Source organism: Eschrichtius robustus, chromosome 12, assembly GCF_028021215.1.
Source record: "Eschrichtius robustus isolate mEscRob2 chromosome 12, mEscRob2.pri, whole genome shotgun sequence".
In the NCBI taxonomy this organism is placed as follows: Eukaryota; Metazoa; Chordata; class Mammalia; order Artiodactyla; family Eschrichtiidae; genus Eschrichtius; species Eschrichtius robustus.
Window position 1 is genome coordinate 21,429,577 of NC_090835.1, and position 18,636 is coordinate 21,448,212.

At 39.2% G+C, this 18,636-nt stretch overlaps 1 protein-coding gene across 1 annotated transcript; it reads left to right on the forward strand.

The window, feature by feature from the left end:
• The first annotated feature begins 5,282 nt into the window (after positions 1-5,282).
• On the forward strand, positions 5,283-16,744 carry LMOD3 (leiomodin 3). Its single transcript, XM_068559150.1, has 3 exons — positions 5,283-5,576; positions 7,988-9,406; positions 16,718-16,744. The coding sequence occupies exons 1-3, from the start codon at positions 5,283-5,285 to the stop codon at positions 16,742-16,744; spliced, it is 1,740 nt and encodes a 579-aa protein (XP_068415251.1).
• The last annotated feature ends 1,892 nt before the right edge of the window (positions 16,745-18,636 follow it).

Here is an 18,636-nt window from a genome sequence, read left to right on the forward strand (position 1 = left end):
AATTCTCTTAGCTTTTGCTTGTCTGTAAAGCTTTTGATTTCTCCATCGAATCTGAATGAGATCCTTGCTGGGTAGAGTAATCTTGGTTGTAGCTTCTTCCCTTTCATCACTTTAAGTATATCATGCCACTCCCTTCTGGCTTGTAGAGTTTCTGCTGAGGAATCAGCTGTTAACCTTATGGGAGTTCCCTTGTATGTTATTTGTCATTTTTCCCTTGCTGCTTTTAATAATTTTTCTTTGTCTTATTTTTTGCCACTTTGATTACTATGTGTCTCGGCGTGTTTCTCCTTGGGTTTATCCTGTATGGGACTCTCTGCGCTTCCTGGACTTGGGTGGCTATTTCCTTTCCCATGTTAGGGAAGTTTTCGACTATAATCTCTTCAAATAATTTCCTGGGTCCTTTCTCTCTCTCTTCTCCTTCTGGGACCCCCATAATGCGAATGTTGTTGCGTTTAATGTTGTCCCAGAGGTCTTTTAGGCTGTCTTCATTTCTTTTCATTCTTTTTTCTTACTTCTGTTCCGCAGCAGTGAATTCCAGCATTCTGTCTTCCAGGTCACTTATCCGTTCTTCTGCCTCAGTTATTCTGCTATTGATTCCTTCTAGTGTAGTTTTCATTTCAGTTATTGTTTTGTTCATCTCTGTTTGTTTGTTCTTTAATTCTTCTAGGTCTTTGTTAAACTTTTCTTGCATCTTCTCGATCTTTGCCTCCACTGTTTTTCCGAGGTCCTGGATCATCTTCACTGTCATTATTCTGAATTCTTTTTCTGGAAGGTTGCCTATCTCCACTTCATTTAGTTGTTTTTCTGGAGTTTTATCTTGTTCCTTCATCTGGTACATAGCCCTCTGCCTTTTCATCTTGTCTATCTTTCTGTGAATGTGGTTTTTGTTCCACAGGCTGCAGGATTGTAGTTCTTCTTGCTTCTGCTCAAGCGTTTTTATACTAGGTTTGAAGAAGGGTGGAAAGTCACGGGGAAATGTGACAGGACAGAAGGGTATGAGCAAAGACAGTAAACTAGGGGAAGCTGAGCAAGGCCTGTTTGTTTGGTTTCACCTTGGGCCCTCTGTTTTCAGAGGTAAGGATGCTTCTATCACAGGAGGGTCTTATGACCTGCTTCAGGGGTGAAGAGGAAGGTCAAAGAGTCCTTCCTGCACATGCTCTTTCTCAAATTCCTTCAGCTTAAAATATTCAGTATGTCAAGGTGCCATATTTGGGGTAGCATGTTCTGAACTTCATCAAATGCAAAGTTTCTTAAGTTCTCTGAGCCTGATCTGTAAAATGAGTGGCTTGCAATAGTGCTGTGATTCTCATACTCATTTATAGATCAGAATCACCTAGAGAGCTTTCCAAAAATACAAATTCCTGGATCCAAACTTGAGAATTCTGATTTAGTAGCTTCTGGGAGGTGGGGGTCCCAGGGCATCCATGCACTTAATAAACCTCTGCCAGAGATTCTGATCTGTGATGCCCTATCTGGCTGTAAAAAAGTCAATCGATTATCCTACAGCTTGTTACTTTCTCTTGACATCATAGCTGGATTCTGTTGTGAGAAGCTGCTGAGGTGGAGGGGAACATCATTAAGAGAAAGCACAGCTAAGTCATCTGTGTGTCAAATGAGGCTAATTGCACCAGCAAAACCCTCCCTGTCAGCATATGGATGAAATGCATAGTGGAAGCAGCTGGGAGAGATGTACCCACTTTCCCAACTCATTCAGCAAGACGGAAGTTAGCTGAAGCAGCACCCCTTACAGAAATTTCTAAATGTGTGTGATCATCAAAAACATTTGGTCACCAGAATAGAATTTGAATCTGAAAGCTTGCAAGCGACAATTCTGATCATTTTCTGAGGATAGCTTCACATTTACATGCAAATGCTGGGTTTTCTATTTATACACATTTCCATCTAAAAGCCTCTGAGTTGCTCTCTGTAAGAACAGCAAGAGTTTTTAAAGCGCTTTTGTTTATTGCTGTTAATATAATGGTTTCTATTATGGAAGTGGTTTATTAAATGTATTACATTTTACAATTGCCTTTGTTTTTCTTTAAATATTTCTGTGGTTACCCATGAAATATGAGACTAGTAATATATAACATCTATTGAGGGTTTTACTCTGTGCCATGCACCATCCTACTTAATTTCCATATCTATATCTAGTTCAGTATCTATCTGTATCCTCATTTAGTTCCCTCATTAATTGAATATGATAAATATTACTGTCAGATCTCTTTTATATGATGAGGAATTTGGGTTAAGTTGCCCAGTATCACATAGTTACTAAGGAGTGGAACTGGGGTTTGAATCCGGCAGACTAATTCCAGATCTTCTGCTTTTATATCAGTAGTTCCCAAAGTATGAATTTTGGAAAGTAATTACACAGGATATTAGTGATTTTTAAAAGAAAAAAACCCATGAATTAACTGAATAAGTTTGGGAAATATTGAGCTAAATAAATGGATTTCTTTCACATATGATTTCTCAGAGTCTCTAAAAGCTCATGTGTTTTACAAATCTCTAAAAGACAACTGCAGAATATAACATTTCCATACCTCCTTGTACACAAAACTCTTTTTGGTACAGTCTCTTTAGACCACTGTTTTGAAAGCTCAGTCTCTGAAATAATGGTCTGCAAATCAGTTGTGTAAAGTGGTCTACCTCGCTGCCTGCTGAGGCCAAGCATTTATTTCCCTGTTACAGGACCAGGATGAAAGGAATCCTCACAGGGGAGAGGTCAATAGTAAGCTGTCACTATGCATCTGTGTTCTTTACTTTAAAATGATCATTCAAGTAAATTGGTAATATTTTTCTGGTGAATAGTTTAGCCATATATATGAAAAGCCTCTCAATCTTGGGGTGTTCAAAAAAAACCACTGGGGTTGGAAGAAAATAGTAGCACATCCATTTAAAACTTCTCACATTTAATTTTTTTGCATATGTTTTGTTATATAGATGTATATATAAATTTAAATTCATTTATATTTGTAAATGTTATAAATATATATTGAAGAATAAGTTGGCAATGTGTATTTTATATTTATGTATAAATATAATTATAAATTATGTATAATATTGGAATAGTAACTTATATATATAATTTGCAAATAATTTTATATGTATGTATTGGGGATGGGTAATAATAATATTGAGGGGGATCACTTAGCCATACATATAAAAAGCCCTTAATTTCCTCATATTCTTTGACCCAGCAATTTCACTTCTTGGAATATATTCAATTTATCCTAAAGAAATAACTTTGCATGTGTATTAATATTTAACTACAGGGGATATTTATTGAAGAAGTGCTTGTGAGCATTGAAAGCAGTCCAAATATCCAATAATTGGAGATTGGTTACATAAATTATGGTACTTCCATATAAAGAATCTTAACAGGGAGCTATTAAAAATTATGTAGTAGTAGGGCTTCCCTGGTGGCGCAGTGGATAAGAATCTGCCTGCCAATGCAGGGGACACAGGTTCGATCCCTGGTCCGGGAAGATCCTACATGCTGTGGAGCAACTAAGCCGTGCTGCACAACTACTGAGCTAGAGCCAGCAAGCCACAACTGCTGAGCCCATGTGCCACAACTCCTGAAGCTCGCGTGCCTAGAGCCCGTGCTCCGCAACAAGAGAAGCCACCGGAATGAGAAGCCCATGCACCGCAACAAAGAGTAGCCCCCGCTTGCCGCAACTAGAAAAAGCCTGCGTGCAGCAACGAAGACCCAACGCAGCCAAAAATAAATAAATTAATTAATTAAAAAATTTTAAAAAATTATGTAGTAGTAGAATATACTATAACCTAGAAAAAACGCATGATTTTGTAAGTCAAAAAACAGATGACAAAAGATTATTGAGCTCATATGACTGGAAGTAGGGACTGACTGGAGTGATGAACCAAAATGTTAATGACGGTAGCTCTTAATGGTGCAATAAGGGGAAATTTTTAATTTCTTTATGCTTCCCTGTGTTATCCTAAGTTTTGTACAATAAATGTATATTTTTGAGTAAGCATTATGTTCATAAGTTTCAAAATCTGGCGATTATCAAAGGGTATACAGTAACAAAGTCTTTTTTCCTAGTCCTGTCTCCCAGACAACCCATTTCTTTCTCCAGTAGCATCCATTGTTACTGGTTTCTTGTGTATCTTTCCAAGGATCTGTTGATAAAATCTGTATATATACATATATTCTTTTTACCCTTTATCGCACAAAGAACAGCATACAGTACACTGTTTTGTAGTTTGCTACATTGAATAATCTTGAGCACCTATTATTTCACCCAGGTGGGAGTGTATCTGTAGGATACATTCCTAAAAGCGGAATGGCTGGTCAAAGAAAATATACATTTGTCATTTGGATAAATATTGCCATATCGTCCTCTGAAGTTATGAAAAAATCTTTTCATGATTTCTTCCAGTACTTTAATGGTTTGGGTTTTCTTTTTTAACATTTCAATTTAGATCCCTTTAAATTTTTGTCCTGGCTTAATGGATACTTAATAAGAAAAACAAATTATTTAAAACATTAAACTCCTCACTCATAGTGGAAATTCAAGGGCTCGTTGTCCCCATCTGTTAGATCACAGGATCTAGATGCAAATAAGGACATCTTGCAAAGGTTCAGTTTACGCAGCGGGTAACATAGCCAGATCTTTGCTCGGCTGTGTGCAGGTCTATTTCCTTCCAGAGTCTCATGGTAGTGAAGAGTCAAGCCCTGAGAGCTTGATTTCCACCTGCAAATGAATTTTTCACTTCAGTAGAACTCAGGTTGCTGTTTGGATTTTCCTCCTGAAATATTGTAAGTTGCTTTCATCATTTGAATAAAAAGAAGTGGCCTCACCAGCAGTACTGGGGTATGTGTGTATGGGCTGCATGACTTAGTGTAGGACAATGTGAGAGCGCATAGGAAGAGAACTAATTTTACTCCTACAGGGATTCTGGAGACCTGTTACTCACTGGAAAACCTAAGCAGCTGTACTGAAATGTCAGATGGATTTGCACAGCTGACTCAAGTTGCCGAAAAGAGAGGAGCATAGTAATTCCATAAATTGACCCTCTCCAGCCAAGCCCTGCTTAATATAGTTACGGCTCGAGCTTAGCGGCAGTCACTCCTAGAGGCTCAGCAAACACCACTGGGGTTCTTGGGGGAAAAAAAAAAAAATCTCTCAAGGTGGTATTGACCTGGGACGCTTGGTAACTGGGGGAACTTCTTGAGAGTTTTTTCTTTTTTTAAATCTTCTTTGATTATTTCTCCTTTTCTAATAAAGTATAGAAAAGTATAGAAAAGAATCATGTCGGAACACAGCAGGAATTCAGATCAAGAAGAACTCTTTGACGGGGAGATTGATGAAGATGAAATCTTGGCCAACTTGTCTCCAGAAGAGCTTAAAGAACTGCAGCTGGAAATGGAGGTGATGGCCCCTGACCCCAGGCTTCCTGTGGGAATGATTCAGAAGGATCAGACTGACAAGCCACCAACAGGGAACTTCGACCATAAATCTCTCGTTGATTATATGTATTGGCAAAAGGCATCCAGACGCATGCTGGAAGACGAACGTGTTCCTCTTACCTTTGTGTCATCCAAGGTAACCGGGGATTTGTATGCAACAGAGAAATGGCTGCCTGGGCTGGGCTGGCACGTGTCCCTGTTGTAACTGTTGTTTCTCAAGACTCCATGTTTTGTCGACGTTTATAGATAAATCAGAATATTTCATCCTACGCCAGATGGGAACTTTCTTTAACACTTACATGGTATAATTGGGAGGAAAAAGTGGTAATTTCTTGTAAATATCTCTTTAAAAAAATTGCCACGGTGTTTCTTGTGCAGGAAAGCCTATATTCTGTAGGCATGATACTTAGTGGATTAACTCATAACCCAGAAGCATTTGTCCTTCATGCTTTTTTTTGGCTCACAGAACCCTTTAAGAAGCTGAGAAGGCTCTCCGTTCTCTCCTTCCATCACATGCATACATGTACAATGTTTCACATACAATCTCAAGGGTGTCACCGTCCCCCTGAAGTCCAGCCACTCGCTCTGCAATTAAACCAAGTCAAATAACCAAAAAATCCAGTATTACCACAGTGCATTGGATATCAGTGGTGAATTTAGAAGTTGATGCTGTTAAGCTGTTTTAAAGATAGTTCTTTCTTTAAATATGTTCCTTATATGAAAAGTAGAATTGTGGTCCACGCTATGGACTTGTATATCCGCATATTGTTTTAAATGTTTCACTTAAAAATGACTTGGCAGAAATAAGACAGAGATCCCCACAGGTAAAGTCTCTTGTAGTTATGCCTGCTAATGTTGATATATCTTGTCACATTACCATCACGCTGGCTATAATTTTAGGAAAGTTATAAACTGATTTCATGGCCAGGGGAATTTAAACATGTACTGCACTCAGGAAAATGAGTTGCTGGCTTGATCAGGTTAGAGTGTAAGGTACAATTTGCAGATGTTTTACAACTAGAGTAAAAGCCAATTCTATATGAACACCAATTTCAGAGGAAAAAAACAAATTGGGTACTTTTAACACTTTTTCTTCCTTTGGTATAATTTAAACAGCTTGATAGTTGGCTCCCCCTGCTGAGACAAATGAGAAATGCAAAGGTGAAGGCTTCAGAGAGTTAAGGTGTCAATTGTCAATTCCAACCTATAATGTTATAAGCAGTAAAATCAAGTTCTTATTTTTTTAATTACAGGTTTATTTTTTATTGAGATAACATTGGTTTATAACACGATGTAAGTTTCATGTGTACACCATTATATTTCTACTTCTATATACCCTACAGTATGCTCACCACCAAAAATTTAGATTCCATCCATCACCATACAGTTGATCCCCTTTACTCATTTTGTCCTCCCAAGATCAAGGTCTTGCTCAGATGAGCCTGTGTGTCAAACGGCTACATCAGCTTTCAAAATGACACCTACGAGGTACACATACTTTATGGGAAAATGTGCTAATTGATGTGCAAACATTTAATAAACCTTATTGATGTGACTGTCATTTTCCTTCCCAGACTAAGCAGTTGTTTCTAAATCTCTACTAATCCTGTCCCCTTTTGTAGCTGGCTTTGCCTCCTAGACACTTTCCTTCCAAAGGAACTGGACTATAAAGCCTGTCCCTGGAGTATCCAGGGTAGTTTTCACAGAGCTGAGCAGACAAAAATCAAAGTTTAAGGGTTTTGTTATGTTCCAAATATCAAACTGCTCTCATTTTCCCCACAGTATCTGATTTTCAGGGAAACTTGTTGTACACATTACATTAGATTGGCAAACATATTATGTAAATTTTGGTTAGGGCAATAAGGAAATTATTGTGTAACACAGAGCTATTGAATACAAAGATGCCTATTCAGCTATATACAAAACAAAGATTTCAATGAATGGATAAATCCATAAGGTTTTCAAAACAAATAATTTTTAACTGCTTCTGGAACTGAACCCCATCTTTAAAAACAATAGAGGGTCTGAAAACAAAATTAACTAGGTTTAATTTTAATACACGGGATGAGAAAAACACAACCAAAAACTGTGTTCGTGCATGTGTGTGCCTATAAAAATTTATTTTTGTTGTATTTGCTTGAAAAACTAATATGTGTACTTGGTTTTAAAAAAACTTAGTTTAGAATTATATAATGTAAAAAGTGAAAATCCCCTCAATCCTTCCTTTTCTCAGTTATCTTAATGGTTACCTCTCTTCCTCAGAGATAAGTACTTACTTGGTAAACATTACAAGTCTGTTTTTTCTATACATTTATAAACTTTTATATATATTGTGTGTATATATGTATACACATAAATACGTAAACAAATGGAATACTATACCTATAGCTTATTTGCTTCCTTTTTTCACTTAGTAATAAATCTTTTTATTATCTCCAGTAGATACTGCTCTTCTTCATATTTCTATGTGAAGAAACCCTCATAACGTGTATTCTAACCCTCATAAACCCTGCTATGTATTCTAACCCTCATAAACTTCTCTTTTAGGGAAAAACTCAAGAACAGCATGAAGAAATAGACAAAAGTAATAAAAATGTGTCCCAGTATTTAAAAGAAAAGCTTAATAATGAAATCGCTGCACATAAAACAGAATCACAGGGCAGTGACAATGTCCAAGAAACAAATAATGAAGATAATGAAGATGATGTGGAAGATGAAGAAGATGACACAGAAGATGAAGAAGATGATTCAGAAGATGAAGAAGATGAAGGAAAAGAGGACAGTGAAGAGAGTGATGAAAAAACAAAAAGAGGAGAGGAAGGTGAGGTAAAGGAGCAAATCAGAAATGGTGAGAACAACAGCCAACAGGTAACTGATAAAGTAACTGAAGAACAGAAGGACAGACCAGAGGCCCAAGAAAAAAGTGAGAAAAAAATATCAAAATTAGATCCCAAGAAGCTAGCTCTAGATACCAGTTTTTTGAAGGTAAGTGCAAGGCCTTCCGGAAACCAAACGGACCTAGATGGGAGCTTAAGGCGAGTGAGACAAAATGACCCTGACGTGAAGGAACTCAACCTGAACAACATTGAAAACATCCCCAAAGAAATGTTGTTGGACTTTGTCAACGCGATGAAGAAAAACAAACACATCAAAACCTTCAGTTTAGCGAACGTGGGTGCGGATGAGAACCTAGCATTCGCCCTGGCCAACATGTTGCGTGAAAACAGGAGCATTACCACTCTTAACATCGAGTCCAATTTCATCACAGGCAAGGGAATCGTGGCCATCATGAGGTGTCTCCAGTTTAATGAGACACTAACCGAACTTCGGTTTCACAATCAGAGGCATATGTTGGGCCACCATGCTGAAACGGAAATAGCCAGGCTTTTGAAGGCAAACAACACTCTCCTGAAGATGGGCTACCATTTTGAGCTTCCAGGTCCCAGAATGGTGGTAACCAATCTGCTCACCAGGAATCAGGATAGACAAAGGCAGAAAAGACAAGAAGAACAGAAACAGCAGCAACTCAAAGAGCAGAGAAAGTTAATAGCCATGTTGGAGAACGGGTTGGGGCTGCCACCTGGGATGTGGGAGATGCTGGGGGGACCAGTGCCCGATTCTGGGATGCAGGAGTTCCTCCAGACTCCTCCTCCTCCTCCTCCTCCTCGACCTCCCAGCTCCCACGCAGTCCCCTTCAGTCGACAAAATGAAATGATGAAAAAGCCATCGCACACTCCAAAGTACAGGACGGACCCTGACACCTTCCGCATGGTAAAGCTAAAGAGGATCCAGCGCAAATCTCGGATGCCAGAAGCCAGAGAATCAGCCGAGAAAACCAACCTCAAAGACGTGATCAAAACACTCAAACCAGTGCCGAGAAATAGGCCACCCCCGCTGGTGGAAATCACCCCCAGAGATCAGCTCTTGAACGACATTCGTCACAGTAACGTCGCCTATCTTAAACCTGTAAGTAGGAGGAGGGAGAAATGGTGAACACACACCGCAATAAATGTCTCCCAACTCTCTTCCCTGTTCATTTTGACACCAGGAGATTGTCACTAACTGAGGGAAACTTCTGTAACGATGATACTAATAGCTAACATCTATTGAGCACTTACTATGGGCCAGATTCATTACATGAATTAACTCTTACAATCACTTTAACAACCCTATAAGGCAGGTATTATTATTCTCCCTGTTTTATAAAAAGGAAACTGAGGATTAGAGATGTTAAAAAACATGTCTAGGAGAAACAGCTCAGAAGTGGTAGAGTTGACTTTGAAATCCAGTTGAATCCAGGGTCAAGCTTTTATTCACTCCAGCCACACAGAGCTGACACAAGCAGAGATCCCCAGGGACCTGCTGCAGGAATAAATAAGAGTGAGGCCTAATTAGGCCAGTGTTTGTAGATGAGTGCTTCCATAGTGCTTGAAAAAACATTTTTTTTTAGTAGTTGAATGGAGACTACCTGCAATTGCAATTATACTCTTTATTTTGTAGGTGGGTGGAAAATAATAAACTTCAGATTAATATCTCCATGAATAAATGGAGTTTTAAAATATTTTACTATTATTTCAGTTTTCATATTTACTATGATTCACTATTACTGATGCTGATAGGTGAAAATGTTCTATTCCTTGCCGCTTAAGTTATAGAAATAAATTTTTTTATAGTCATTACTACGGGGGCATTTATGGAGGCTGAAAGGTGCGTGTCCAAAGGCCACAGGTGGTTGATAATTAACTATTGTTTTAAGATCTAGTATGTAATTTAGCCAAGATATTACATTGACAAAATAGTCAATATATTATTTCATCATTGAGAGTCAGTTTTAGTCAAGATGTTTTAAACAGATTTCCAGGTAAGCTTGTTCTTTTTCTGCTTTTAAAGAGCTTTATATTCTCAAACAATACAGGGAATTCCCTGGCAGTCCAGTGGTTAGGACTCAGCACTTTCACTGCCGAGGGCCCAGATTCAATCCCTGGTCGGGGAACTAAGATGCTGCAAGCCACGTGGCGTGGCCACACACACACACAAAAACCCAATATAATTGGTTCTTATTCATATATACACATGTATGTTCCTTACTCCCATCTCCTAGTAATGCACAATTGACAACATTTCAACTTTTTATTCTTCTGAATCAAAGATGACTTTCAACTGTGGTTTAGAGGGACTCTTGATTCTTCTTGGGGCAGGGGGCAGGGTGAGAGCACTAGAGGTCGCATGAGATCAGGCAAGAGACCTTTGCCTGCCCTTGGGCACAACATCAACACTTTTTTTTTTTTTAATTTTTATTTATTTATATTTATTTTTGGCTACGTTGGGTCTTTATTTCTGTGCGAGGGCTTTCTCTAGTTGCGGCGAGCGGGGGCCACTCTTCATCGCGGTGCGCGGGCCTCTCACTGTCACAGCCTCTCTTGTTGAGGAGCACAGGCTCCAGATGCGCAGGCTCAGTAGTTGTGGCTCACGGGCCCAGCTGCTCCGCAGCATGTGGGATCTTCCCAGACCAGGGCTTGAACCCGTGTCCCCTGCATTGGCGGGCAGATTCTCAACCACTGCGCCACCAGGGAAGTCCCAAGTGCTATCACTTTTGAGTTGTGTTTTGTTTGGTTTTAATGTCCGCTAAGGAAGAAAAATATGCAGCAAAGTGAACTCTGACACGGTTTGTGAATGGTGGTCTTGCACATCAGCCTTTGCTTTGCAATGTCATTTATCTATGCAAGGGACTGGCATCTTCTCCTGCTTTCAGTTGCCTGGCTTGGCTTGCAATAGACATCTATTGATATGTATCTCAGATACAGAATGTCATGCAACTTCATCAACGTGGTCCTTTAAAATGCTCTGCAAGAAAAATGTGAAAATGCATTGTCTAACTGACAAAAATTCACTTGACTGACATCAATTCGCTCCCTACTGCTGTGTTTTTGCGCCTTGCTGCATGCATAATAAATGTCTGCTTTAATGCCGACTCATAGTGTAATCTCTCTTAAAAGACATTTTTTATCTTTTTATTTTGAAATCATTTGAGACGTGTGGAAGTTCAAAACAGTAGAAAGAATTCTTACAAGCCCCACACATTTTGTCATATTTGCTTTGTCATTCTTTAAAGGATAGTTTAAATGGCAATACATTTGCACGTGTGCAATTCCAACAGGGCACAGAGCTCAGTGGAAGTGCTAATGGTATGAAAAGCTATACTGTGTTTGTGCTCCCACCTGCAGCCAACTATTGTAAAACACCGTTGACTGTAAGATGCTTTCTGATGTCCGGGCTACGGAAACATCGAAAAATGTGCGTCTTAGACTCAGTAAAATGCTGTAAACGCCATCAGTGGTGATATCACAAGATCCCAGCAGAAAGGGCTATTTTTGGCTGGTCAAATGAGACACATCCACACTCACTTGAAGGAGGTGAAGCTAAAGGTTATGGGGTTTTTCCCCCCACTTGTGTTGGAGGATAGAGATGCTCTCTAAATCCTTGGATTTTCACATATGAAGTTAAAACCCAATTTGGAAATCTTATAATTGTTTTTACTGATGCTCCTAACTAAAACACTGAATGTCCATAAACATACTCAGAAATTATTTATTTTTAAAGGAAAAATGATTATTTTTTTCTCTCATGGACTTGGAAATATTATTTTTGTATTTTCTAGAGCATAGCTCATGAGGTAGTTTATATTTTAAATTTGTATTTTTTCCTTTTAGTGTTTATTCTCTCCCCATCTCATGCTTCTGGCTTGGGATCCCTGAAATGAAGTTTCTAGCAGAGAATGAAGGGAAGTCTGTATACTTGCTTGGCTCAAATGCTACCTCTTCCAAAAAGCTGCCCATTTAATTCAGTTTAAGAGAGATGTATTCTGGGGGCCAGGTATTGAAAACTAGTGGACTATAAGCCCGATTTGCAGGCCTGTTTTGTTTGGCTTGGGTATTGTTGTACGAGTTATAAAATAACACATGACAATAGGCAGATATCTGGCAGCATTTGAAACATCACATCCAGCCACACGGGGCCTGCATGTGCATGGCACAAATAAGCTGGATCTGTGTTGACTTCTCCCTTGAGATAGGTAATGGACTCTCCAGTTTTTCCTCAGTCTCCACCATGCCCTACTGCCTAATCCCTGGCCTTTTTCACTCATTTACATTACTTATTTGACTGCTGTAGAATTTTTTGGTTTGTCACGTTGCTCTTATTGTTTTTAGCTATGTTTTAAAAGTCTTTGTCTTGTCTAACTGAATTTATTAATCGCTCATTTATTTCCCTCTGAGTTGATAACTCTGAGTCAATGTGATGCCAGCCCAAAACAAAGACGTTAGGCTTGTACAGGCTTAACCCTCCCTGGTAAATGTATGATTTCCTTTCCTCTTTAAAAATTTGGTGGTCCGCTCACTGCCTACCATCCCAGATGAGTATCCGTACTTTTCATTGAGATAAAAATCTCATCTGCAGCAACTATTTAATTTACTGAGGTCAACTGCGTTTATATCATATGCAACTTTTGGTGCCAGTCAAACAAGGTAAATTTTAACATTCACTTAATTTTACTTTGGGCTCACCTATGTGTGTCTGGACTGGTTTCACCTAGGTGCCTAAAGACATGATTAAATTTTTCCTTCAGAAAGATTTCAGTATAATAATTTCCCGAGCAGCCTTAATTAGCCAAAAGACTCTGTGACACATTAGCAGTTGTTACGATTACAAAAATGTAAGAACATAGACTCTTGAGTCTTCATCTCTGGCCATTTTTTCTTTGCCTCATTTATAATATCCTATTTCTTTTGAACTAGGATCTCTAGATTCTGTCCTTTTGCAGTTTTCTCCTTTTTCCCATCTTAGCTTCTCCCTTTGTTTCAATTATCACATAATCTAGGACAATCCCCAAATTTCCCTTTTCCTTTAGATCACTCAGGGTTTTCTTAGTACCTTTATTCAATCTGTCCCCAAACCAAGCTTTTCCTTTCGAGATCTAGTTGTTGTTTCTGGTTCCCAGTTTTCCATGCTGTCTCCATTCTCTCACACATTCAAGTCTGAAGCCTCAGAGTTCCCTTCAATTCCCTTCCTTTTTTCTGTCCCTTTTTTTTGCCGTAAAAAAACCCAAAACCCAAGAACCCAAACCTACCAGAATCTCCAAGAGCCAAGGCCAAATCTAGATCAGAGCTTTAGAAATGTTATACTCTTGATAGAGGGAGTCTCCACGGGAGAAAGCAATGTAACATTCCTAACTCATCTCAAAAGAGCACAAGTGGGCTAGAATTATACAGACCAGGAACTGCCCTTCCCTAATACCTAGTGGAAAAAAGAGGTTTTTGTTTTTTTTTTAAAGCAGAATCTGAATCAGTTGGTTTGGGACTGGGCCTGAGATTCTGCTTTTTTTTTTTTTTTTTTTTTTAACATACATACATACATTCGTTCATTCATTCATTTATTTATTTATTTATTTATTTATGGCTGTGTTGGGTCTTCGTTTCTGTGTGAGGGCTTTCTCTAGTTGTGGCAAGTGGGGGCCACTCTTCATCGCGGTGCACGGGCCTCTCATTATTGCGGCCTCTCTTGTTGCGGAGCACAGGCTCCAGACGCGCAGGCTCAGTAATTGTGGCTCACGGGCCTAGTTGCTTCGCGGCATGTGGGATCTTCCCAGACCAGGGCTCGAACCCGTGTCCCCTGCATTGGCAGGCGGATTCTCAACCACTGCGCCACCAGGGAAGCCCCCGAAAAAAGAGTTTTTGATGTACAACTTTTCTGAAGTCTATTATAGTGATTCTTAAATTTTAGCATGCATCAAAAGCACCTGGAAGGCTGAATACAGATTACTGAGCCCATCTCTAGTTTCTGATCCAGTAGGTCTTGGATGGGGCCTGAGAATTTGCATTTCTGACAAGTTCCTTGGCAATGCTGACGCTGCTTTTGGAGACCACACTTGGACAACCACGGTTCAGTGACATCTATGGCAAACCATACCTCCTGAATTTTTCCCCGGAAGGACCTTCTTTTCCTCTCTCCCCACAACACTTTGCTCAAGTTACTTATTTTCTATCTCTGTCTTTCAAAATACATCCAACAGGCTTGGCTCAAGTATGGCTTCTAACAACAAAAGAAACGAAACCAAACATCAGTGGTGAATACCCTTCCTGTCTATTTCTACTGCCCCTCACTTGTACCTCTCTTTCAGCATCTTCCACATGGTGCCTTAGGTTGACAGCTCTTACAGGCACAGTGTAGGTCTCCTAGTGGATTCTGAGTTCCTCAAGGTAGGTCTTCCTCATCTATGTCCTGGACACCCATTGAGGTGTTGGCCCAGAGCAGGAACTGCAGTCAAGTGTGCTGAATTAAACAACCCCTGCTGAAATGGGTCTTCCCATCCTGCCCAATTGCTCCCAGTCTCTGTGGGTGTATGTACGTGTGTGTGTGCACTGTGTAACGCTATACACACGCACTTTTTCAAAAAACTAATTTTAACCAACAAGTGAAGGGGGAACAGGGCCCCCTAACAATAATGCGAGTTGATTCTTGTTTGTTGTAAGTTTTATATTTTTGTAACATCAGATCTAGCTATCTTTTCCTTTATGGTTTCTGTCTTTTGTATTCTGCTTAGAAATGGCTTTTTTGAACCTTATTAAAATATTTGCCTATCTTTCTTGCTGCTTTTAGAACTTTTGGTTTTTAAAAAATATTCCATATTATAGATGAGTTAAAGGGTTAGATTTTAGAAGTAAGTAGGAAGCAAGAAGTCTGCTATTTTATTTCTTTGCCAAGTAGCTAACCACTGATCATTTAGTGACCCATTCTTTTCTCCAGTGATCTGAACTGCCAGTCTGGGCATATTTTAAATTAGTTAATATGTCTCTGGGTTTACTATGTTGGGGCATTGCCATGTTTCACTTTTCAAAATATTTTTATTAATTTGGAACCCTTCTATGCATATAAACATATATCAGGAATTACATACCATAAAAATATTTTTTCCATTCAGTAATACAAAGAACACAGTTTTTTTGACTATTTGTTACAGCTCTGCAGTTATTTTAAATAACTGGCATTATATATTTTGTTTATTGGTAGTGTTCACTGTTGGTGTTCTCCTTGGGTGACCCTTACCAATCTGTAGTCACACCCCTCCTCTCCTGAAAGTCTGACACTAGGGAGGGAGAGAGCCAGAGCACATGGAGGACCCTTTGGTTTGAAGGCTGTGCAGGTAGCAGCAACACATCCAAAGTTCTCTCCAACGGGAAGGATGTTGGGAAACCTTTTTACGCAAAGGTTGTGGGCAGAGAACTGGCTAAGCGGGTCCATAGGAGATGGCCAGAATAGTTCCTCACATTGGCAGGTGGACATGGGCCGTAGAAGGAGAGACATTTTAAAGTCATTATTATACAAACTCTGAGGGTCCTTTGGACTCTGTCAGTGTTCTCTGAAAGGTACATCCATGATAGATGAGTCATCCTCCTAAAATATAACAGCACTTGAAACCCGTTAAGAACTTACCTTATCTTTAAGTTGTTCCTGTGAAACAAAGCTCAAAGTTGATTTGCAGTCAGACTTATGCTACTCTTTTGCAATTTTTTTTGTCCTTGGGCGTTCTCCAAATACTATTGTAATACTTGGTGAGTATCACATTAGGAATGTGCTTTAAAGAGGAAAGACCAGTTCTTAAAAGAACATGCATTTTATATTCTTATGGTGGTATTTATTTGGTGAGTATTTCAATACTCAGGAAGGCATTGAAATCAGGCAGATCTAGGTTCAAATCCATCTCTGCCACTTCCTAGCCATGTGACCTGAAGCAAGTTGCTTCTCTCTCTGAGCCTTTTTCTTCTTTACAAGGTGGTTGTAAGACGAAATGAGGCAATGCTTTAAAAAGAAGTGTTAATGTTGATTACTAACTTGTATTACTTAATCCTTATGGTAGCCTTGTGAATAAGATACTGTTCCTGTCATTTTATAGCTGAGAAAATTGATGCCCAACACCATGCAACTAGTAAGTGCTAGTTCCAGGATTTGAACCAGGCAGAGTCCAGCACCCACCTGCTTGTTTATGTGATAAGCTTCACCATGTGCTCAGAGCCCTTGCATCTGTCCCGTCATCAGTAAATGCCCACTTCATGGTGGCTGTGGCTATTATTGTTGTTTTATCATGATTTGAGGGGTCTCTCTGGCCAGAATTTCTAATCCGCTTTACGCCTTTTGAGGCATGTACATTTTGTCATTTTTGCTGTAAAACACTTGACTATCTACGATTAATTTTTCTCCTCTTTTCAAATGCTTAAATCACAGGTGCAACTGCCAAAAGAGCTGGCATAAGAGGCAACAGAATAATCTCGGAGAAGAAGGAATTCACATAATGACTCTTGGATTAGAGTTGGGAGACTGTTTCAGCAGCATACTTCTGGATCCAGGTGGTGGAACTGGGAACATTGCTAACTGATAGGAGTATTTTGTAAAAGGCTTGGCCCGTGACAAAATAGGGGCTGAAAAGGCAGGGGGAAGGAGATAAAATATGAATATTCAGGGCAAGATTTTCTACTTCCAATCAGTTGGAGTGACTTAGGTGAAACTGAGTCTTCTAGCAGAAGTTAATTTTTTCGTAAACATTTGCTTTATTATTGCTTTCTTCTGGTAAATAACAATAAATACTATAGCGGTGTTAACTATTATATTCCCATTTTTTTCTCCTTCCGTCTGCTCTGCTGTAATTCATCACACAGTATCTTAAACGGAACAGAACGTGTTTCACTCTGTGGAAATGTGAAGGGTGAATTGAACTCCAGACCCTCCAGATGCTTTGAAATGGAAGAAATGTTAATTGCCTCTCCTCTGGAGAATCAGTGCGATTTCCGGTTTCCAACCCTGCCTAGCTTTCTCTCTTGGCCATTTTCCTGTGTATTGGGATATACTTCTGATAGGGGTATCTGTGAAGAGCAGAACGCTTAAGCCATGGGACGTGGAGAAAACAGTGTTTCCAGGAAAACTAACAGGGAAAACAAATGCTGCTTATGTATAAAAACTTCCCTGTTTCCACACATATAGAGACTATGGGAGACAGCATGCTAGTTTTGTTAAAAAAAAAAAAAAAAAAAAAAGAAAAAGAAAGAAATTATGAGTAATATATTTACTGAGAAGCTTTTGGTTTTAGCTAAGTATGTATATATATATACACACATAGATATATTTTTAAGTTTAGTCTGTGAATGATCTTGATCTTGTTCTTCTCAAAAATCTAAGGAAACTTGCTATAGGATTAACCTTGAATTCCTTATCCTATCATTCAAGGCCCTCATTGCCTGTTTTCAATTTAGTAATTCAGTCTTATCTGCCACAAATTCTTTATACTATTCTTTCACCTTTGTTTTGTTTTTTAATTTTATTGAAGTATAGTTGATTTACAATGTTGTATATATACTATTCTTTTTTTTTTAAGCATTATTCATTTTAATTAATTAATTTATTTATTTTTGGCTGTGTTGGGTCTTCGTTTCTGTGCGAGGGCTTTCTCTAGTTGTGGCGAGCGGGGGCCACTCTTCATCGCAGTGCGCGGGCCTCTCACTATTGCGGCCTCTCTTGTTGCGGAGCACAGGCTCCAGACGCGCAGGCTCAGTAGTTGTGGCTCACGGGCCCAGCCGCTCCGCGGCATGTGGGATCTTCCCAGACCAGGGCTCAAACCCGTGTACCCTGCATTAGCAGGCAGACTCTCAACCACTGCGCCACCAGGGAAGCTCTATATATACTATTCTTGATAAAACATCCTCATGCTTTTGCTTTCATTGACCCTTCTATGGAGTATCCTGAGAAACTCCACAAAAATCTTCCAGACAACTCCATCCCCAGTGTCCTTTCCTTTTCCAAGTTCCTAGAGCCCATAATTATCCATTCAAGTCTCTAGGTGCATAGAGTATGAAATTTTGTATTGAAGTGGCATGAACCTTAGAAATCAGGAAATCACACTTTGTTGCTTTTTCTGTCTTCCTCACCTGAGCAAATAATTGGCACCTGCCTTCTTTCTCTTTTTATATAATCATAGGTGGTACATCACAGGCAAAACAGGCTAGGAGAGAATGGACTTAATGGGGACAAACAATACATTATTTCGAAGGACAAGCCATGGGGAAGAAATATGGTGTTTCCATTTTTTAAAGATAATTTAGTGGGTACAAAAGTATCCAAATTTAAATAGTTATAGTTTTCAATCAAGTAAT

Excerpts from the sequence above, each read along its gene's own strand:
- LMOD3 (XM_068559150.1), top strand. The coding sequence starts at position 5,283 with ATGTCGGAACACAGCAGGAATTCAGATCAAGAAGAACTCTTTGACGGG. Across the intron at positions 5,577-7,987 it reads TTACCTTTGTGTCATCCAAG|GGAAAAACTCAAGAACAGCA; the intron begins GTAACCGGGGAT and ends CTTCTCTTTTAG. Across the intron at positions 9,407-16,717 it reads ACGTCGCCTATCTTAAACCT|GTGCAACTGCCAAAAGAGCT; the intron begins GTAAGTAGGAGG and ends CTTAAATCACAG.